The 23,849-nt window shown below is 36.7% G+C and overlaps 1 protein-coding gene across 1 annotated transcript; it reads left to right on the forward strand.

Annotated features, from left to right (window-relative positions):
• The first annotated feature begins 210 nt into the window (after positions 1-210).
• Positions 211-23,635, forward strand: LOC128013383 (methionine synthase reductase-like). The gene is made up of 15 exons (XM_052596338.1): positions 211-346; positions 848-1,001; positions 1,094-1,247; positions 1,320-1,437; positions 1,521-1,899; positions 2,165-2,278; positions 2,875-3,028; positions 3,195-3,283; positions 3,468-3,648; positions 6,638-6,680; positions 7,170-7,356; positions 7,640-7,758; positions 18,344-18,436; positions 22,143-22,328; positions 22,434-23,635. Exons 2-15 carry the CDS (start codon positions 858-860, stop codon positions 22,576-22,578), a joined length of 2,106 nt encoding a protein of 701 aa, XP_052452298.1. The 5' UTR covers positions 211-346; positions 848-857; the 3' UTR covers positions 22,579-23,635.
• The last annotated feature ends 214 nt before the right edge of the window (positions 23,636-23,849 follow it).

Here is a 23,849-nt window from a genome sequence, read left to right on the forward strand (position 1 = left end):
GAGTTATTACTTAAAGAATAATTTAAAACACTAAAGAAAATTGTTTAGGAATAAAAAATTAAATAAATATACCTCTTTCTAACAAATGTAAAACTGAAACATAAAAATGGTTTATTCCACTCTCGCGATAACTCCAACACATAACGCGAGTACAGACACAGATTTATATTCCATTCAGATTGACTAAACATATCAAGATTTGTTCTTGATTAGTATATCTTTTAATTTACAAATCGCTTATTTCTGCAAGACCATGTGCGAGTGCCTGGGATCCTGTTCCTCCAGTTCATAGTCAGTATGTTACTCGGCCTAAGACGCGGTTGGAGTTTACATTCACAAAATCAAGGTAACTTTTATCAGTTTAATCAATTTAATCTCAACGCTCATAAGTTAAATTTGTGACCAAAAACTATTTTAAACTTCGGATGGTCTAAAAAGAATGCCTTGTGTATTTAACACAAAACTGTCAACTATAAATGAGAGTGCAGACTGTTTAGATTTCTTTTAAAGGTCTGATATAAATAATCACATGACCACAGCTGTTCAATTCCAGTTTGTACATGGAAGATGATGCTTTTTGCCACACAAACATGTAAACTAAATATAAGTCATATTGAAAACGTATTATGGTTGCAGATATTTAATGTATTATGTTAACAATCTCATTTCTGAATAATTAACGTTACCATTAACTTTTAAATTAAATTAAAGAGGTATGTAAATTAAATAAAACATTTAATAATAATATCTATAACAAATATTTAATTGTAATGTAAAAATAGAATATTTTAATTGCTTTTAACTACATGCAGAAATGATTTTCAACATTTGAACCCCCTTTGTCCAGCTCTTATAGTATGCCGTGTGAAGCTGCTTCTCGCTTCTTGATATTGTATGGATCTCAGCGCGGTCAGGCTCAGTCTCTAGCTGAAGAGATCTGCCAACAAGCAGCCGAACATGGATTTACAGCGGACATCAGCTGTCTGAGCAACCAGCGCAATGTATGTTTCTTGGCTATTACTTTTCATGGATATCAGATCTTTGACAGTCATATATCAGAACTGACTAATGCAACTCTCCCATGTTTTCCCAGTACAACTTAGATAGTGAAATCACGCCAGTTGTTTTTGTGGTTTCCACGACCGGTGATGGGGACCCTCCGGACACAGCTCAGAAGTTTGTGAGAAAGATCAAAAACAAATCTCTTCCACACGACCACTTCTCCCATCTGCGTTATGCACTGTTAGGTAAGATGATCTTTCTGTTATGTAAGCGTGAGCTCCACCCATGAGCACTTTTTCATGCTGTTATCTATGCAGCTTTGGGAGACACAAACTATGCAAATTTCTGCAACGGGGGCAAGACCATTGACAGCCGTCTGCAACAGCTTGGTGCTAAACATTTCTATGCCACTGGGCATGCAGATGACGGCACTGGGTAAGCATGAATGTTAAGTAGCAATAAAAAGCAGGTTCTCTGAGACCTTGCCATGTCAAACTTCCAGACTATTTTCTTTCCAGACTTGAAGTAGTGGTGGATCCTTGGATTGAGGGCCTCTGGGACGCTCTGAAAAAAACGTTCTCTAGCATGGCTACTTCAGATCAACAGGACACTGTCCTTAGTGACAGTACACAGGACAGTTTTCATAAAACTGCATCTGGCCAGGAAAAAAATAAGTCAGATCTAGAAGTTGATCTTCATCTTTTAAAGCTGAGTGAAGCAGACTCACCAAAAGGAAAAGGGATTGAATCTGACAGCAGAGATGTAGAGACTGTTTCTGCAGTGTTGGTTGCATCTCTGAAGCAGTCGGTGCCACCGTTGTCACAGTCTGCTCTTAATGTTCCTGCTCTTCCCGCTTCATATCTGGAGGTCCGTTTGGAGCAGGTGTCAACTGAAGGGGTATGATCTTTTTGGAAAATACAGAGATCAATTCACGAAACACAAGCCGGACAGAATTTCTGTTTAAAAACTTTTGCGTAAATTTATTGCATTGTATACATGGATTTAGGAATATTTATTATTGCCATGAATAAGGTATATTCATTAACTGTTTCAGTGTTTAAGGTTGAGAACCAGTTGTATAGATAATGTGGGATAAAATATAATTCCATTAATTGTTCCTATTATGTCTATAATTTAGCTAATTATCGTACTACTTGAATAGGAGACAGTCCCATCTGATAAAGACGGTTATCATGAGGTGTCCATTTCAAAAGCAGTTCAGTTAACTCAAGATGATGCTGTGAAAACTGCCATCTTACTGGAGTTTGATGTTTCGGTGAGTCCATATTTATTAAATTTTATTTAAGTGCTGATGCAGCAGTATTAAAATTCTGGTTGTTACAAATAAACCAATATTTATTTGAATAATAAATAAGTTATTTTTTATTTAAAACGAATCATTATAAATAAATGGCTGATATGAAAATTCCATAAAATAGAATCGAAATAAAATATATAAAACTCTACATAATGTAAACATAATATTAATATACAAGCTACAAGTGAATGTACGCATCACAATATTAAAATGTCCGGTATGAAAAAATGGATATTCATTATGCTAACATGATTATTAAATTATTAGTGTTTTTTTAAAAAGATTCATAGTTAATCTAAACGCCAAATTAAAGGTAATCTAAATGTAAAAAAAGGGAGAAATGAGCACAACTAATTAAATTTGTTAGGAGGAATACATATACATGCCTACTTGACTGGTCCCAAACTAAATTCTAATAATACCCAAAAGTTTACTTGGGAATTTGGTTTGGCATCAGTCAAATAGACATACTTATGTATTCTTCCAGCAATAACAAAAAAAAAATCTATGTTGTGTTGGTCGTGTAGGAGTTATAATGAATGTCGTCTCTCCAGGAGCAGAACCTTGCTTATCAGCCTGGAGACGCCTTTGATATTCTCTGTCCAAACAGAGCCAGTGAAGTTGAGGAGCTGCTGCTCAGACTGGATCTGCACACGCGGAAGAATTGTGCTGTTCAGGTCAACTTGCTTAAAAACAGCAGTAAGAAAGGTATTGCAGCCGTTGTTGACATAATCAGTGACACCGGGAACATTCTCCTCGAACCGTGGCAGAAAACAGATAATATAATGCATTCCGCTCACAACTCCCAGAACTAGATTGAACAACCAGAAATGCTGAATAAATACACAGCCCTTTTTTTTTTTCTCTTTCACAGCAGCAAAAGTTCCTCTTCACATCCCGCAGAACGGCTCTTTGGAGTTTATTCTCACCTGGTGTTTGGAGATAAGGAGCGTTCCAAAAAAAGTAATTTGGTGTTATTAACCCTAATGTGATAGATGCTGTTGAAGTTCTGAACCTTTGATTTAGCATTAGCGCTTACTTCATACGCAACAGTGCTTTTGATGTACCGGGGGGGGGGGGGGGGGGGGGTGATTTATTTAGCTTTCACACGCAAGGCTGTAGTCTGAAGATTCTCTTGTGCTTTCAGGCGTTTGTGCGAGCATTGGTGGACTTCACTCAGAACGGTTCAGAGAAAAGAAGGCTTCTGGAGCTTTGTAGCAAAGAAGGCTCAGCAGACTACAACAGCTTTGTCAGGGACGCTAACGTATGTTTGCTGGATCTGCTTCGGGCCTTCCCATCCTGCCTACCTCCACCCAGCCTTCTGTTCGGTCAGTAAACACACGATCTGCTTGGAATTTACTGAAATGTGGCTATTTTTCAATTTCATAACAGCATATGCAATTTGCATGGTGAATGTGGCTGATGTTTGGAAGCTTTTGCAGTGCTTGTACCACCAGATGGCAGTAAAACAACATCAGATCAGAGCTCCCGCTTGGCTTTTTGTCCTTTTAAAGGCAACTCATATAGAGCCTCTGAAAAAATACATTTTAAACTTAGCATTAAATTTGAGACTCACCAAAGCATGTCAGGGGACACGAGCAGAATGATGATGAATTCTGCAAATATAATCTAAAAATTAAGGCTGTCAGTCAATTAAGATACTTAATCATGATTATATTTCATAATTAATTGTATTAAATGCCATCCGTCTTTTTTTAAGGAGGAAAAAATTTGATTGGATGACACTCTGTATTGAGAACATATATGTACAGCTGTATAGACACAAGATTGTGCGCTCTTTACTGATCTTGTACGCACAAAAACACAAATTCTTTCTTAAACCATATTAAATAGGCACATAAAAAATGTGAACCCCACATTATGTACTCTAAAAGATTTTTTTTTATGTTTTTGAAAGAAGTCTCTTATGCTCACTCATTCAATTCCAGTCTTCAGTATCACATGATCCTTCAGAAATCATTCTGATTTTTGGCTCTTCAAAAGAACAGCATTTATTTCAAACTAGAATATTTTGCAACCAAATTTAATGCATTCTTTCTGAATAAAAGAAAAACTAATTATGACCCAAACTTTTCAGTGGTAGTATTAGTTTTGCACATGGTACAAGAAAGCACTGTGCAATGTAATTAACCTTTACAATGTAAAGTTGATATCTTGTAATAATAAACCTTATTTAATCCTGCAAGCGATAATAAGTGGATATGTTGTTTCAGAGATTTCTTGTCCTACAGTAAGCCTCTGCTGTGCAATAAAATTCTCCATCAAGGTGATAAATATGCTGTCACCTGGATTTGAGGAGCAGCTGGTATTGCTGAAATTATTAATGCATGCCATGCTTTAGAGAACTGCAAGGTAGTCATAATGCAGTGACCCTCCCAGTGGATTGTTGCATTAGATGCGTGTACATGTGAAGTTTTAATCTGAGTGAATATTACTGCGACTTTGGCAAATTAAGGATTAACACGGTGATTCTCCATGGCACAAATTGACAGAAATGCTGGTTCAGCAGTGTTTGACAGGACATTCATTTTAGTCCTAAAATCACTCTGCACTGGTGTGTTCTGGCAGTAAGATCATTGTCATCAGTCAAACAGTTTTTCTCCTGAATTTTAGACTTCCCCGACATTAAAGAGCAGTGTTTTCCACCAGAACACCATGTGCTTTTTTGATGTATTTGTTTGCACTCATGAGAGGCTGTGATTGCAGCAGCTGCTCGCTATATGGAGTGTTTGATAGTAATTAATTGTTAATATTGAGGACCTTCAGCATTCCCATATGGTGAGCTTGAAATGAACATTTCAAATTGATTCATCATATCAGCGAATTGGAGAAAATGATATTTCATTTGCCGACTGATGAAGGGGAATTTGAAACAATTTAGTTGAGCTGAGAAACAACTACCGCTGTGTTTCTAACAAGAAACGTTATGTTAAGTGTAAACAACATCTTAAATTTCACAGGAAGTCATAAAGTCATGTTGCACTGAAATAAAAATGATTGGGTGAAAACCAAATCAAAATTTAATTTATACAAGCCTTTGTTTGGAATAACAAAATTTTTTAATAGGACACATTTTGAATGTTTTAATATTTTTCTACGTGATTATAGTATGTTCTTTCAGCTACAGTAGTATCACTACAAAAGTAGAAAATGGAAATGAAAGGAAAGGTGCCAGAAGCTTCTCTGTCTTCTGAGAAATGATTTTTGCATTAAATGCCCTCCTGGTCTTTACACAAGCATAAGGGAACTCTTTATTAATGTGTCAATAACCAAGAGCATGTTGGAGACTTTAAGGCACAGCTAACTCTGATGCAGAGTCAGTGTGAGTTTTGACGGCTGTGTGCTTCCAGAGTCTTCTGCAAGTGTGTAATTCAGTACATTTTCTGTCAATTTTATCATTTGCATCAAAATATATTAAGCCTGCATTATTTCACATGCGTGCTGCTTTTTCCTCATGTTGAAGAATATGTTGTTGGATGGTAAATCGTTTCTGTTCACATTTTTCTCTTTTTGGCACACTTTCAGCCAAATATTTTAAGTTGGTGAAATTTCAGTTAATACTTCTTTGTAATAATGGGCTTTAAAAATAAATAGTATGTATAACTGTTTTCCTTTTAATAGATTTTGAAATGAATTTTCAGCAGCGTTTTCATTCTTCAGTGTCACATGATCTACAGAAATCATTTTAATTTGATGATTAGCTGTTCAAGAAACATTTCTTATTGTCAGTTGAAAACAGTTGCTCTGCTTAATATCTTTCCAGAAACCATACTCTTTTCATAATTCTTTAATTATAAAGGTCAGAAGAACAGTGTTTATTTGTAATAGTTTTTTCTGTACCAAAAATATCTTTACTCTAACTTTTGATACATTTTGTGCATCCTTGCATCCAAAACTATAATAATTTTCTTTCAATCTTACTGACCCTAAACTTTGGATAATAATGTGTGGAACAAAAAATTCTAAATTCTAAATGATCAATTATTGATAAATGAATTGGCCTAGCCAATATTTCAGTCTGGCCCTTAACCTTCTTAAAACATCAAATCTGCTGAACCTTTCATGATTTTATATACTGTACTTGCTTTAAACATCAAGGATGTCCTAAAAAGTAAGTCGCAATGAAATATTGTGTAGTGAACTGAGCTATTCTTAGAAACTAGCCCTCACTAACTCAAGAGGCTTGGGTAGCATCCAGAGGGGTGATGCCCTAAAAGAGGAACTCAAGACATGGTCGAATAGCCTCAAGAACACAATGCCATCTTCATCTCTGATCTCTCCTCTGCCTCATTACAGAACATTTGCCAAAGCTTCAGCCCAGAGCCTATTCTGCTGCCAGGTAAGAGACCTTGTTTGAACACCTGTGCTTTGTATTTCGACTCACAAATTAAAGCAGAGACATATCCAGGTTTTTATTTCTGTCTTATCCTCTTTTGATGTTGTGAGGTTTATTATAGACAGTCATGAATTTGATGCATCACTTTCTCTTGCTTGATGATACTCCATTTGTTGTGATCAAAGTCAAACCCTGGATGCAAAGGATGTCCTTTCAGAACTGCCTGCCACTTTCATTTGTTCTCTGCCTGTCTCCTTTGGCTTGTAAGTGGTCTGGCATCTACACTAATGTCTTATGTTTAGTACGCTGATGCTAGTAGAATACACAGAAACATTAGGGCTCTGAAATATTAAAGTCCGGTCAGCGGGGTCCCCAAGGCGCGATAGAGGCAGGCCATTAAGAGAGAGATAATGAGGTCCACAGGCTTGCTCATGTTCAGGGTTGGTTCTGGATTGTTAGCACTTAGTCTCTTATTTTTGTCTTGTTCCTCAGCTCCAGCCTTCAGCTCCCTGGGAAAGTTCATTTGGTGTTCAATGTTGTGGAGTTCCCTGCACGTCCCGAGCATCCGGCGAGGACGGGGTTGTGCACGGGCTGGCTGGCTGGTCACGTCTCCTCAATCTTGCGGCCCCTTGGGACGGTACTGGCTTCAGAGCGCCTAGGCACATCAGCCCTGCCGAAGGTTAGCAACGTAGCATTACATATTAGCGAGCCAGTTCACCTTCGAATTAGCTTTTCACAGACTCTGGGAGGATTTGGGCTGGACAGCAATACTCTCTGAAAAAAGTGGACTAATCCTTGTAGCAGAATAGAACAACAACAACATAAAAGCTTTTGCTTTAGATGCTATCTACAAAATGAATGGAACGAAGTTTGTTCTAGTTAACAGATGCTGTGTGTGGGATTCCACAATTTAAGAATATTATCACTGCTTAAAGCTGAATGGATCTAAATGTCATCTCCAGGTACATGTCAGGCCCCGTCCCAGCAGCACCTTCCACTTACCAGCCGACCCGTCTGTTCCTGTAGTGATGGTGGGTCCTGGGACAGGTGTGGCCCCCTTCATTGGATTTCTTCAACAAAGGTACATTCAGCAGATTTATTTCACCCTTTCTTTTCAGATGATGTTGATACTGTATGATATTTTGTTCTAGTATGTGACCCTGGACCACAAAATGAGTCATAAGTAGCACAGGTTTGATTGTAGCAATAGCCAACAATACAGTGCATTGGTCAAAATTATAGTTTTTTTTTATTTTTATGGCAAAAATCATTAGGATATTAAGCAAAGATCATGTTCCATGAAGATATTTTGTACATTTCCTACTGTAAATATATCAAAACTAAATTTTTGATTAGTAATATTCATTACTTGGAGCTTAATTTGGACAATTTTAAAGACAGTATTCAATAATGAATATTTAGATTTTTTTGCACCTTCAGATTCCAGATTTCCAAGTAGTTGTATCTCAGCCATAATCTATAACTCACTATATGCTGGTTAAAAACAAGGCAGAAATAGCCAAAAAAGTTATCGATGATAATAAGAAATGATTCAGAAAATCATCATATTGGAGTGATTTATGAAGGATCATGTGGCACTGAAGGCCTGAGTAATGATGCTGAAAATTCAAATGGCATTTTAAGATAAATTAATATAGAAAAGATATTCATATTTTTTTTTTTCAATATGACTGTATTTAAACAGTATGGTTGCCATTTTGCTGTCAGTCCAAAGTCATAGTTGTTATTTGCAGAATGACTCCACATTCCATAGAGCAATAAGTCTAAACAACCCTTTATCATTTATCTTAAAAAAAAAAAACAGTAAAAATGAATATAAAATATGTTTATTGATTCTCATGTGTAAAAGCAGCATAAAAGCACCTCTAGGGTGATGAGGATAAATCTGAAGAGGTCGAAGGAAGAAGAGAAAGTGTAAATGTGCTATTGACCTGCTCCCCGCCATATTATCTGTGAAGCCTAATAGTGTTTCTGAAGACCCTGGTGTTAAAATGAAGAAGGGCATAAATTCAGGATCCGGTTGTAAATATATCTTGTGAAGGCCTGTCATCTCAGCGTGTGATTTAGACTCAGTGCCAGGGGCCTATGAAGAGTGACACGACAGGACTACATATGAATGAAGCCGTCTGCCCTGGCACAGGGTTAGCGGGTGATGTGATGCCTGCTGTGTGTGTACACGAATAGTTTGTAAGTGACACAAGGGCCACAGGTAATCACAGGGGCTAGTGTCCGAGATGAACGCGGTTGATGAATGTTTCAGACATGTCTGGGGGACGATGAGAGTGGGACGAGACATTAATGATGAATGGCAAAAGTTGTCCTCAAACACCACATCACCTTCCAAAGCGTCAAGGTCGAGGCATTCATGCAGCACAGCATGTTTGGTTTAGCTCCAGGCCATGGATCAATAACAAATGGGTTTCTTTTAATGTTTTTATGCACTATTTATATGGATTTGCAAATATATATCTATCTATATTAATATTCTTATTATTAATTGTAATAGTATTTTCTGTATAGTAAAAAATTTCATTATTTTTAATAACCGTATTTTATGTTTTCGTATAATGTTCTACTTTTCATTTAACATTTAATTAAATAATTAACATATTGGGGAAGATTTTCCCATCCAGTTTAGGGCTCATATTCTGTATCTCAAACCAAAATCAGTTTTGCTGAACAGTCCTTTAACAATAAGAAAAGTTCCACAATTATAACAGAAGTTGGCTGCTCATTTGTAGACAATATGACAGCAATTTACACATTTCCCATCTCAAGTACAAAAGCCTTTTCTTGGACACAATCGTCCACAATTGAGACCGATTAGTCATGGATGTGCAGATTTACTGCCGATGTGTGCTGTTGAACTTTGTTTCCATGCGGTTCTTAACTTGAGATTCTCCTAAATACAGCTACCTTGATGCCAGCCTTCAATTAAAGATAACGATCACCATTCTGTCAGCAGGACATTGTTTGTGTCACAAAGCTCAGTGTTTCCTCTTTAGGAGCAAACAGCATGGGACACTTCGATTTCCTCATCTGTAAATCAATGGCAGCAGGCAGACAGCCGGAAATGTATTGTTCTGTGGAGAAAGTAGGGGACTTGGTAAGAATCTCACAAGCCAATTCATCTGTTTGCAGGCTGCCAGTGAGCTTTAGGCAGAAAGGACTTGATGCTTCTACAGAATTAACTGAACAAAACTATCTTACTGCCTTCAAAAGCAAAATTAAAAGTAGCATTCTGCTGGATTGCTATAGAAACTGCAGCGTTCTCAGTGCATTTAATCTTTAATTTGATTTAATGATCAATCAACAAATTAAACTCGCTTGTACTGCAAAAATTACTAAAATGTAATATTTATTTGACAAATAATCAATTTTCTTGTCCCTAATAGTCAACATTATGCAGATGAAACTGTAATATGAACTTTGGCATTGTTAAACTGCTTACTGCATCATATAATTAATAGTGCTGTCAAAATTAGCGCGTTAACGCATTAGATTAATTTGAAATATTTAACGCGTTAAAATAAAATAACGCAATTAACGCGGTTGCAGTTTTTTTTATTTCCAGTTGTGGCCTATGTGTGTTCAACGTGCAAAGAAATATGGATAAGACCAAGGAAGGACTTTTAGACGGAAAGTTTCAGTATAAAACTCTGCCGGATTACTCTTCAGTCTGCCACAAGAAACATTATGACTGTATGACTGTAACAGTGCGTAAATCAGACCTTTCTGTAACGCTAACGTTAATAAGCTTAAACGAAAATAAAGAAATAATTGTGTAGCGGAGTATTTTTTGTACACAGTGCCGCGAACTGTCAATCACTCCTGTACGCGTGCATCACTATCCTCCTCAGCTGCAGCAACTTGCGCTCTCTCTCTTCATCAAGCTTTAAAACAAAAAGGGGACAAAAATATCATATTGTCTTTGTGCATAGGCTATAGATTAATTAGATAAATTAATATCTAAATTTGTGCCTTGCCGTCTACGGCATTTTTTTAGAACTTAGAAAAAAGATGCTGCAGCCAATGAACAGCCAGCGGGGGCTGCAGGACGACTCAACCTCCGCAGACAGTTTTTAATGTTTATCAGACAATAAATACAATAAAGATTTTGCTTTAGTATAACTCACAACGAGTTTCACACACCTTCTCCGGCCACGTTGAGTTGTTGACACTTAACAGTGGGAAAAGCGACACATGCGCTATTCACTTGTATAACTTAAGGGTGAATGGGTAATGTAGTTTCTGCTCTGGGTGGGATGAATTAGGAAGCTTACATTGTGAAGGGCGCTCTGAAAATCGGCAGTGCAGGTAAAAGATTAAAACCTCTATTAAAACAGATGTCCAAATGAGCGTACCGGTACGCTACAAGCACGTTCTGGGCGCACGGAGAGGTGGCGGTACGCTCAAGAGCTATATTTGGAAGTGGCGGTACTGAGTACAGGTGCGTACCGGCCCACTTAAAGCACTGGCAATGACTATACTTTGGAATTTTTTTGCAGTCCACTTAGAATTCAACATGGAAATTTTTGTTTTTTATTGGCATTGATTGTTTTGAAATTCAAATGGTACTTACATGCCTGTGTTTTTATTTCTGTAATAAATATGGCTTTCAAGCCAACAGTTAATTTGGAGGATATTGATGGTTTATTGCAGGTATGTTGTTTACATGAGAAAATCTGTGTTACAAGTTAAACAAAAATTCCAATAAACAATCATATTTTGAATTAAAATAGTTTCTTTGTCTTGACTTTACATTAATTATTTACATTTTACATTTACATATCCAAAAAGTTTCAGTCTTTTAATTGCGATTAATCGCGATTAATCGCGATTAATTTTAAAAAATTGTGCGATTAATTAGTTAATTTTTTTTAATCGATTGACAGCACTAATAATTAACACAAACTATCCATGTATGAATCAAACTTACTAAGAATGCAGACTTGTATAGTAAAATTATATAAAATAGTGAAATGGCTCCAGAACTCTGTCCTGTTTAGTTGCATCTGAGAGAGTGACATGTGGGCTCCAAAGACAGAAAACGACTTCACTCCAATTCATAGCTCATTTGCATAAAGTTAAACATTTTGTAACTTTGTAGAGTGACACGCATTGCTTAACACTAGAGGTGGGCGTTATGACCAAAATCTTATATTACAATATGAGTTATGGTATTTTATGGTAATAATATATTTCACAATAGTTATTTTGGCTTTAAATAAGGTCTTTATGATATCAACATTTTTGAGACCATAGAAATGTCATAATTCTTTTTACCAGTGTCAATATCACAAAATACTAATACTGGCCTAAATTAAAAAACAAATAAACAAGCAAAAAAACTCAAGCTCACTGAAGACAGGTAAACAGTCAGCGTTTAAATTAGAACCTAATTACAATCAGTAGGACAAAAAACTACAGTGGAACAAATTAATAAGAAATTCCCGCATTTTTTATAACTTATTTTTGCACAGCGAAACGTTTCTCACTGGATGAGTTTCGGCGGACCGATTATACTGGAGCACCAACTAGCGTTCGCATAACACCGCAGCAGCACATCGAGCCTCAAGTATCACCTCAACGCAAAACATATAGCAGCTAGCGTGGACTTCACACTTTAAGTTGAACTATGTATTATTTTGTTGGTGCAACAGTTTATGTTGAGCTCTTTATTGTTTTGGCCAAGGTTATTGAGAGTTGGACTTAGTATGTTATTTCCTCTGAAGCAACAGAGATATGTTTTCTAATAGTCAGTGTTTCCAATGTTCTGAATGTAATTGACAGTATTGTGTGTTACTTAAAAAACACTTTACAGAAGGTTCCAGCACCTATAAGCTTCCTGAATTTCTGAAATTGTTTCTAAATATGCTATTGCTACACTTCATGGCAAAAATTGCACTGGTCTGCTAGACTTGGTTGAACAAAAATAAACAATATTTTGTTGCTTAAGATTATGTATTCAGTCATTATTCAATGGTATACTATAAATCCATGTGAAAAAAAAATTACTTCTCACTGTTCTCAGGTCAAATATTTATATGCGATTAAAATGCGATTAATTTCGATTAATTAATTACAAAGCCTCTAATTAATTAGATTAATTTTTTAATCGAGTCCCGGCCCTAATATTTTGTATTATTAAAGTTACAAAAGTGATTTAGTCAAGAGCTGTGAGAGATTTTCTCTGTTTTGTTTTTTGACTAACATGAATGACAGAAAGACGGAATATTAGACTGCTGTCACTTTATGAGCTGCCCGGTTACACATGTGCTTTCTTTCTCAGCTCTTTGCTTTCACTTACAACCTAAATTACTGTGTTTATTTGCAAACATACTTGTTGGGCATTTTGACAAGTGTACAATACAAATGTGTGTATTTAACAGCTCAAGGCCTGTAAAGCGGAGAAAATTAACTCTGTTCAATACTCCCGCTCTCCATGAGCACGGTCTCTTAGACACCGTGCTCATAAAGCGAAATTAGTTCTTTTCCACTTCTGATCGACTTTCAATAGCTTAAAATCACTTGTTTTTAGACCACAATGCTTAAAAACGATCTGTTTTCGTGACAACGTAGCACAACAAAGTCACGTGCGACCGTGATAAGAGACGATCAAAAATATTTACCGATTGATACATTTTCAACTGGTATATCGCCCACCACATATTCTCAGAGGAAAGTGAGGAGGATTACACCGTATGGTGATTTATAAAGGTGAATATTCAGAGTAGGCCACTGACTTGCTTTCATTCTTCATATGAAAAGGTAGCAGCTATTGCGTTAGTTCCTATTCTACCCAACGGCAGGCTGTAATTTTTTTTAGGGATGTGGATATGTCATCTTCACTGTCGCAGTACAGTTGATTTGTATTCAGAATGGGATCTGGTCTGCATGGTGTTACAAAATGGAATCCAGGTTTTTCATATTGGTACCGGCCCCTCTGGGGCAGCATAAAGCCCCACTAAAGCTAGTTTATTGAAGCCCATTTCCAGATTGGATATTGAACTCCCAGATGCTAATGGCTCTGCTGTGGACCCTCTGTTTGTTCAAATGCCAAACTCAGTTGAGCCAAGCTCTGAGCAGATGGGCGTGACCAAAAGAAGCATCCAAAATCTTAACCTGTCTCACAAAATATAATTTCCTGCAGAGAGGGACAGCAGGGAAATGGATGTGACAAGCTGCGTTTGGTTATGTGTGTTATTTAAATTCCTCATCAAGGCAATGCATAAAGTGATTACTCTCAATAAAAAACAAAAAACAAAAACAAAACATTTCCCATGCATTCATGGTTTCATTTACCATTTAATCAGTGGCTGTAATTGTTTGTGTAACACTGAGAAAGTGTTTTAGGAAATCCAGAAAGTAGAGTGTTTATTTCAAAGGCCGTATAAGGGGGAGGAGTCGAGCCACTCAGAGAAATGAATGGGAGAAATCATTAATGCGCATTTTAGCAACTGTAGGAATAGAGGGATCGTTTAAAAGAGCCATTTGCTTTTTTGGTAGTTTATTTACTCTAGAATCTGTATGTGGAATGGCTGGACTGTTTTTGTTTTGTTAAATTAGCTTTTATAGCTGAAGTAAATAAAAGTAAATAAATGAGCAGTTCTAAGAAATAATCACAAATGTGCGGTATGTTGTGCCAGGTTTGACAATATGTACTTGTAATTATAGTAGGGCTGCAACTAACGATTATTTTGATAATCGATTAATCTGTCGATTATTTTTACGATTAATCGATTAATCGGTTTATGTACTTATATTTGAGTTTTTTCCATTTTTTCCCCAAGTAAATTATTAATAAAGGGTCTTTATCATTCAGCATAGATTTTTAAGAGATTTTAACCATTTTGCATTGTCATATCCTCATCAAAAATATACCTGGAGTTGTTTTATTATGTTAGTAATCCTTTGTCGAACTCTTCTGCAATCAAAACACTGACCCATACTCTAGCAAAATTCACAAGGAGATTTCAAATATTGTTTTCACCATGGCAGTCCTTAGAGCTCTTAAAGTAGTTTAACATCCCAAACAAAGCTTAAGGAATCTTTGAGAACATATTTTCACGAAGTATAAGGATAAAACAGAATAAAATTGCAGTGCATTGTATTTTATTATTTACTGGGAAAAAGCTTTATAGCTTATGCTGTGAAATTGTAAACAATCATTCGAAAAAAAGTGCCAATGGCATGAAACCTGAATGGAACTCACAATTTAAAGTAAAATCCATCAGAAGGTTGTCCAGAAAAAAAAATTGGGACACACATAAAAAACCTGCTGTGTGAAAAAGAGCAGTGAATACTTAGAAAAGAAGAGCATTTTAAATATACTCAAACATTTACCTCTCTCATTCAGTTATAATTAGGCTGCAAGTCTGAATTATGAACTGGTAAACGACAAACTGATCACATAACATGTTTGTAAAGCTTTAAATGTTAACTGTTAAAAAGCAATGTTATCAGCTTTTACGACTAAACATTTGCAAACAACCTTGTACTGGAGAATCTGCACAAATAAAATTCTTAGGGGCCGTTCACATATCGCACCTAAAAACGCGTGGAAAACGCTAGTCGCGCCGCTTTCTCCTTCTTTCCAAAGCGCTCGGGCAGAAGCGCCCCTGAGGCGTCTGCCTTTGCTAAGCAACCATGACGTGCTCTCTCCATGACGTGCCCACTCCATGAAGACCCGGAAATTTCAGCAAAGGATAAATGGATGCAGTGTGGACGCGCCTGGAAAAACGGGCGCATCGCACCGCGTGCGTGTCGCGACCGCGTCGCTTCCATTATGAGAGTGCATACTGCGCGCCTACATAGAAAATAACGAACTTGAGCACGCAAAAGACACGATATGTGAACGGCCCCTTAAACAGTTCAGTAGTGCAGAGTTTACAGGTTACTCTTCATTTTGAAGGCTCAAAGTAAAGTACTCCCACTTCCCGCTGAATGCTGCAGAGACGCTGTTCGGGAAGCACGTGACATAAAACGAGGCCAGCCATTGGCTATTCGCTACTTCACCTGCTTTACTGGCTGAGTAAAACCTCCGGTGACTCATTACTGCCACACTTTGGTCACCGCAGATTTGAAATATGCACGAAATGAGCCGCTTATGGCAAATAAAATTTATTTAGCGACGAATCGATTACTAAATTAGTTGACAACTATTTTAATAATCGATTTTAATCGATTAAATCGATTCGTTGTTTCAGCTCTAAATTATAGGTCATGATTTTGAGAAATAGTGGCAGTTGTGGGGTATAAAGTCTCAGTTGTGAGAAACAGTCACAACTGTGAAACATAAAGTCATGATCTGTGTTTTTAAAGTTGTAATTTTGGGATATAAAGTCACAATTTTGAGAAACCGTCACACTGAAATGTTTAAAAACATTATTCTAAAAAATTGTTGCAGTTGTGAGGTATAAAGTGGCAGTTTTCCATTTTAGGTTAAGATACAATTGACCTTACGCAATAACCCGCCCCCCCTTTGTTACTGTTGCTATGTCCGACAAGTCGTGGCACTCTCATTCCACACGATACATCAAAAAATACATCACGGAGCAAAGAGAAAACTGACAACATGCCAACAGGCAAGACAGAGCAGGTTACTTTAGGTATGAAACAATCTTTTTTTTTTGTCCTTTTTAGAAATTCAAAAAATAAATACCGTTTTGTGGCTGTTTAATGCATCATGACAGATCACTGTAACACCTTAGTTAAGCATAAATCTGTAGTTAATAAGGTATCATGTTTCAACCGCGGATAGGCGTCAATATGCACCATTTTTCAAGTTCAAGCCCACCAACGTTAATCTACTGTCCTGTCTGGTTTATTGGTTGGACAAAAATGGTAGATTTGGTGTTATTATTGGTCAAATTGACACTCGATCAAACGTCCTGCGAATGGTCAATTGTAGGTTTTATTTAGGTCTTTCTGAATTCAAGTAGAAGTACGTGCATGCTTATTGCCTACATAGTAAATAGAAAAAGCCTGGGGGTGTTTTTAACTGATGTCACACACAAAGTAATCTCATACGTGGTGTATAAAAAGATGCATGATCTTTTTTACTAACATCAGTCAGTAAACAACCCATTAGCATTCTTTTGGCTGGCTGTTGCTCAAAATGCCACTAAATTAAATATAAAGGCATCACAATAACAACTGTCTGACAGAATGACTCAGAAATGAGCATTTTGCTTTGCTTGCCAGTTGTTCACTGCATGCGATGGGTCACTGAAGCAAGGACCTGAAATGAAAAAGAACAGATTGTAGATGTTTGAAGAGAAGCTCAGTTTTGTTTTCCTGTGGTCATCTCGTCCACACTGTGGCTCATTGGTATTCAAATCGCAATTAAACTGTACGTTCAGCAGATGGGGAGAGCTTAATGTCTGAAACTCGGCTCACTGCAGTGTTTTGAGAGTTTTCAGCATGATGGAGGGCATCTCACCCTCAAAGTCCTTCGGGTGTTTCTACATTCCACTTCTATTAGTGCTTCTCAAAGTTCCAGACCGTGTTCTATTTCTGAATGCTTCATTTAGGTTGGCCGAGATGAGTAAAGACGCAGTGGAGTTTGTTTCTGGCCTGTGTGATGCATCTCTAACAGATCTCTTCCTCTATTATCATGTTGGAGTAAAGATGCAAGGGCCTAAAGACGTTTTGATTGTGTTTGTGCGACGGCTTCTCTCTTATCTCTGGAGAAGTCTCTCAACCTTTAGCAGGTGCAGTGTACAGATAGTGCCCAGTACCTGTATGTCACCTTAGTGTAGGGAATTCTGGGAACACTGCCAGATCTTTTGGTGGACTTGCTCTTAAAGAACACGTCCAGATAAATATAAAGGTCTTCCTCTCTACAGAGTGAGTTTGTGTTTTTGTGTTGATGCAGCAGGTCAGAGAGTAATTAAATGCCACATGCCAATTTATGGTTTCATCATTGTGAAACTATGAATTGGATCGTGTGGTATATCAAGATTTTTGAATTTGTAATTGGTGATCAGTCAGGTAGATTAATCAGCTCATATTCAAGAATTTCAAGATTGTTTGTCCTTGTTTCATTTCCAAAATATCCTGACTGTTTTGTCTGTAAATAATTGTTATTGTTATTATAAATATAATAGACCGTGGCAGGACTATTAGGCTTAATACACAGCCTGATGCATGGAGATCATATTTTGACACAAACCATATTTTTTCCCCCCAACTGTTTACATTCACTTATTTACATTAATAAATCGCCAAGAGACATTTTAAGTAAGAAGTGCATTTGACCATTTGCACACATTACCATGAGGCGTAAACATATAAATATGCATGCGAGCATTAGAAGCAGCCGCCTGTCAGTCAGACAGCCGTTGGCTACTGAATTGAGTCTGCACTCGGAATTACCAGACCTACAGAAAGGCTGCGATTACTTTATTTATGTATGTGTTTATTTTAATATTGATTTGGTTCTGAAGTAAAGGTCATTTTGAAATCCCTAATTGGCATTACTTTGGCCACTGGCCATTTATCTCTGTAGATATCAACATGGAATACTGACTGATTTAAAAAATAAAATGTTTTTTTTTAAAGTGCTTATTCAGTATGTGTGTTACAACTTTTTATTTTATGAAGACATTGTTAAATTTTGCATTATTGTTTTGACCTGACAGAGAGACAGAACGTGAAGTGAACCGGGAAGCAACTTTTGGAGAGATGTGGCTCTTTTTTGGATGCCGCCACAAAGACAAAGACTTTCTTTTCAGGTATGTGCATCAAAGACATGCAAAAAAACACTTTCTTAATTTGTTGTTTGTCTTATTTTGCAGAAAAAACAGCCTTAAATTTATATAACTGTACTTGAAAACCAATTGAGTTTATTATACGAGCAGTGTTCAAAAATATATATCTTGAAGTGTTTTTTTCTTGTTTTAATATATAATAAACCTCAAAATGCAACAATTAGGCTATGAAACAAGTTCAGTTTTAAGATAATCTCTAAAAAAGCCTTATTATCTGATGCAATCTTGTCTCCCAAGTAAATTTATGATGTTTTAAGAATGTTTAAATATATTTTTCACTGGAAAAAAATTAGTCTGATTAAGAAAATGGATTTTTGTCATTCAGCCACACCATTTATTCCACCGCCACCCATTGCAACCTGATCATATGTTATCTCCGTAACCTCAGAGTATTTTTCACTCGATCTGCCAGCTCCACACAGGCTCTTCTCTTGGCTGCTATCAGCCAGAGGCTCCTGTTGCACTGTCCTTGAGAGTAATGATTGGGAAAGCAATGAAATTAAAGTACTCCCTCTGAGAGTATGGGGCATATGATACGAGACATTATATAAGATGATTGGGGTCTGGCTCTCCCATAGGCACACAGTCATAACTCATAGGCAAGGTCCTGAGTAATGACATTGGTGCCTGGATTGGTGAGTATTAAGTGTGTGTGTTGTGATGGCTGGGCGGCACACAACGTTGTATCAGCACTTGCCTCTACTTGACACAAGAGCTAATAACAACAAGATCAGAGTCAAGGTCCTGACACACAGTTTGAATCTATCTATCTCTGCCTTCAGTGGTCACGAAGATACAAGGATTGTATTCATTAACTTTTTAATTCACGTTGGTCACGCTGTGGTTTCATTTAGCATTTTTTTCTCTGCATCGATTAAGACGATCAATAAAATGTGCTTGTTGTTTGGTGCAACACCCTCATTGTCGGTTACGCAAAGTAGAAAATAGAAAGTGCCGGTGGCATTTGAGATGAGAAGGCGACTGAAAACCTGGATTGTAAAACTCAATGCTCACCGAAGAAACAAAAAACGAACCAGCTAGCCATCAGGCAGCCTGCTAAAGAAAACAAGGCATCTGCTATCAATTCTAATCAAATACGATACTTATGAGTGTTAAAAGGGTGAAATCAGCCTCAATCAGTGTTGTTGAAATAAAGAACACTTGTCTTGGCCTCCTGTCACCAATGAGCCTCTTTGTTTTTATGGATTTGGATTACATGAGGAGGGAAAGCGAGCAGCTTAGATTCTTGAAAAGGGACAAAGGATCACTCAAGTCTGTTTTTTTGTAAACATTCGATATCTGTCACCAGAATGCCTCGAACAGCTCATCTGCACTAGTTAAGATGTATGTGGCTCCCAGATGGACAACGCAATCATATGTACTCAAAACCATGAAGCATGTTCTATAAATAGACCTGATTGTTAATGACAAGGAGTTTCATAATTTAGATGTAAAATTGTTAAAGAGTTAGTTGACCCAAAAATTTAACAACAAAGGCCTCCTGTGGCGAATCGATGCGTTTTTGTAAGATAAATATCCAGATTTTAAAAGTAACATGCAGGCGGACATGCAGGCTCATTTCGAAATCCTCTGACTTTTTGTATTTCGTTCAGTTTAGACCAGCGTTTTGTTTTGTTCTCTCTCCATGCTCGTCACTAACCACGCAGCGCTGACGAGCTACAACATCTGCCTTCATGTCTTCCGGGTCCCCACAGTCAGCAGAAGAAAAAAAGTGTTTATTACGTTTGAAATCTGGATATTTATCTTACAAAAACACATGGATTCTCCACAGGGGGCCTTTATTCCCCCCTGAAGTCGTGTGATGGAGGATTTATTACAGATGTGCGCACTTTATTTCATGTCTTCTTAACAGTGGATGTCAAACACCCGCTTACCCCCATTGAAAGAGCAAGGACAGTTTTTTTATATAACTTCGATTGGATTATTCTGAAAGAGGAAAATCACATACACCTAGGATGTATAACCAATTGACCCAGGTGCTGTGATGTCTGTTAATCAAAGAACAAAAAATAAAAGAGGAAATCCATAACTTCTGTAGCTTTTAGGATTCCTCTATGTTTAATTTAGAACGTTTGATAACTTTATTCAGTTTCTTTATAATTCTTACTTGCTGACGGACAGAAGTAGTCTAGATTGTTTTTAGTTCACTTAAATTAGAAGTTGTTATTTTAAGTTTAAATGCAATGTTGAATGGCTATAGCCAATGGTTAAATATTAGAAAAAAAGAAAACAAATTTCTAAAGACATCAGTAGTATTGGTATATGCTTTACTTGCCTTCAGTCATAAAAAAATGATGCCATTAAATATATACTGTCTTTATGTTGGTTCTACATTAATTTGAAGATTGAATGTAAAATCAAACGCAATATAAAAGTATATTTAAAAACTTTAATGTTAGGTGGGATTAATCGCGATTAATTTCAGAAAAACGTGATTTTATAAAAAAATAGATTGACAGTGTTAATATAATGTATGCAATGGCAAAGCTAAAGCTGTTAGCAGCTGTTATTTCACTCTTCAGTCTCTCAGGGTGTGTAGGAGAGCTGTATTTCTTTTCTAAGTAATCAAAAAATCAGTTTTGCACAGCGCTACATGAAGATTTTCTTCAGAAATTTTCCAAACCAGTTTTCCTTTTGATTTGGAACTGAAAATTCAGTTTTATGTGGTGATTTCATATTGTGAGTGCATGTAAGTACTCAGGTGTTTGTGATTCATGTAAACTTGGCTATTTTCAGAGGTTGTGTGCAAACGCTCGCTTCATCCATTACATCACCCATCTGTTTACATTTCAATCCGTCATCTTCCTGTAGCTTCAGTGGAAATGTATAGTAGATGCCTCAGAAGTTGTATTCCAACTATTATTTGCAATAGTTCATTATTTTTAATATTTATATTTTTTATAGTTCATTATTTATGCTATAGTTGCTATGTCTTTATTTACTCACCCTCAGATTGTTCCAAACCTGTAGCAGTACACTAAAGAAAAAACAAAACAAAAACAATATGGGTCTGACTTAATGAAAAATCTGGTACTACACAAGTTTACTAAAGACACTTTTATGAAGTCTTTTTTGACGGTTAAAGGCTCAATTTATTGTAATCGCAAAATTACAAAATTTCTCCTTTTGTGTGCAATAGAAAATAAAGTCATACAGGTTTGGAACAACATGAGAACATTCATTTTTGGATAAACATTTCCTTTAAGGCAATAAAAAGTGGCTTTTGCCAAGTGAACATTCGAGAAAAGCAGAGCAGTTGATTGCAAAGAGACTCAAACCTTGAGCTCGACCCTGTCTGAAACCTTCTCACTTTTCCATCTCATTTTTTTTTTTGAAATGGCACCCAAAGTTTTGTGAGAGGCTGAAATAAAAGCTGCTACAGAAGCGATTTACAACAGCAGCCTTGAGGTTTTATAAACGTTCTTGCCAGATGGATGAGGGAGATGAAAATTTTAGTTTTCGAATGCAATACACTAACGAGCACAAGTGTTGTTACTTTACTAAAGCAAAATCGGAGAGAATCTAATTTGCCGTTAGTTCCATTTGTATGTTAAAATGCACAAGTTTAGTTTAACCGCAAAAATAACCACTGACTGATGAAATAACAGTGAAACGCTGTAAAATAAGCACATTACTGCTTTTCTTCTAGAGAGGAGTTGGAGAGATTTGTGCATAATGGAACCCTGAGCCATCTGATCGTGTGCTTCTCCAGAGATGAGCCTGATGCAGCGGGAACCGTTAGCACTCCAACATATGTCCAGCATAACTTGCATCTCCATGCTAAAAATGTTGCCAGCATTCTCCTCAAAGACAAAGGCTTTCTCTATGTCTGTGGGTGGGTACAAAACATTAAATGGTTTGACTTTTTTTTTTTTTTTTTACCATGTGTACCGTCGCATTTTGCTCAACGGGAATGAGACAATATCTCACGATTTTACAGGGATGCAAAGAACATGGCAAAGGATGTGAATGACACACTACTGGAGATCATAGGAAATGAACTTCAAATGGATAAACTGGATGCTATGAAGACTGTAGCAGGACTTCGTGAGGAGAAGCGATATCTACAGGACATCTGGAGTTGAGAAAGCACACTTACAGGGCACAAACAAATATTGATTGACAGATGTGCAAAATAACTTTTTGGCCTTTTAGTTCATATCCACACAACAGGTGCTATTGAGTGATATCCAAACTCATTAACCAACTGCCTTAAGTCTCAATGTTTTTTCCTAACTTTCAAGTATTTTAAAAGCTTTTAGTAAATTATCTGAAGGTACAGTTAAAAACGCTTAGATATTAGGTATGTTTGTTCAAACTGTTTTTTTTTTTTTTTGACAGTGCCTTTTATGCAGTTATTAAAGAGGAGCCCTGCATAACCGTTTCATTCTTTGAGGACCGTTTCTGTACATTTAGATACAGCGCAGGTAAAATATGCATAATGCATCAGAGTCAGAAAGCAGGAGGATGCTAGACACGTGAAACCAAAACATGACAGACTGGATGGGAAAACTGTCAGAAGCTGCCAAATCCAGGATCATCTGCAGCATTTCCGTGTTTTTCAATTCCGATAGTTTTTTTTAAGATTAGAGAGGATACTCTAGAGTCATCCATTTTCTTCCCAAAAAACAGGTTTGAAATTCACCTCAGGTATCCACAGCAATTATACCGGTCTAGAGATTTGGCCAGTCTATTGTTATACCCCAACATTTTATTAAAACTGCCAGGCTAAGAAAACTTTTTAATTAATAGTCTTTAACATAATACCTGTACTCACTGTAATTAGTTCATACTGTCATTTTATGGCAAGGGCTGTGTAACAGTTCTCCATGAATGATTAATTTTGAGTACATAATATTCGCACAATATTGCACACAAAAATATTCTCGTAGCTTCATAAAATTACAGTTGAACCACTGATGTCACATGGACTATGTTGGCAATATATTTACTACCTTTCTGGGCCTTGAATGTGGTAGTTGCGTTGCTGTCTATGGAAGGTCAGAAAGCTTTTGGATTTCATCTAAAATATTTTCATTTGTGTTCTGAAGTTAAACGAAGGTATTGCAGGTTTGGAACGACATGAAGCACATAAATGACAGAAGTGAGTTTAAATAAATTCCACCAACGATTTTAATTTGATTGACTTGGGATTGTAGTTCTTTTCCTCACTAAAGCAGTCAAGTACACATATTTATACGTTTGCTTTTCCAAATACTTTTTTGCTTCAGATAAATCAATTGCAATGATGTGATTCGCATCATAGCTGATTTTTTTGGTTCATGGCTTATATAACTCTTTAATAAACTTTTAAAACATCCTTATGGGAAACATAAATGGAAAAATTGCTTTGCTG

This window comes from Carassius gibelio, chromosome B24, assembly GCF_023724105.1.
Source record: "Carassius gibelio isolate Cgi1373 ecotype wild population from Czech Republic chromosome B24, carGib1.2-hapl.c, whole genome shotgun sequence".
NCBI lineage: Eukaryota > Metazoa > Chordata > Actinopteri > Cypriniformes > Cyprinidae > Carassius > Carassius gibelio.

Bases quoted from the DNA above. Each gene is read 5' to 3' on its own strand.
- LOC128013383 (XM_052596338.1), top strand. From the start codon at position 858: ATGCCGTGTGAAGCTGCTTCTCGCTTCTTGATATTGTATGGATCTCAG. The intron at 1,002-1,093 runs GTATGTTTCTTG...ATGTTTTCCCAG, and splicing joins GTCTGAGCAACCAGCGCAAT to TACAACTTAGATAGTGAAAT. The intron at 7,357-7,639 runs GTTAGCAACGTA...TGTCATCTCCAG, and splicing joins GCACATCAGCCCTGCCGAAG to GTACATGTCAGGCCCCGTCC.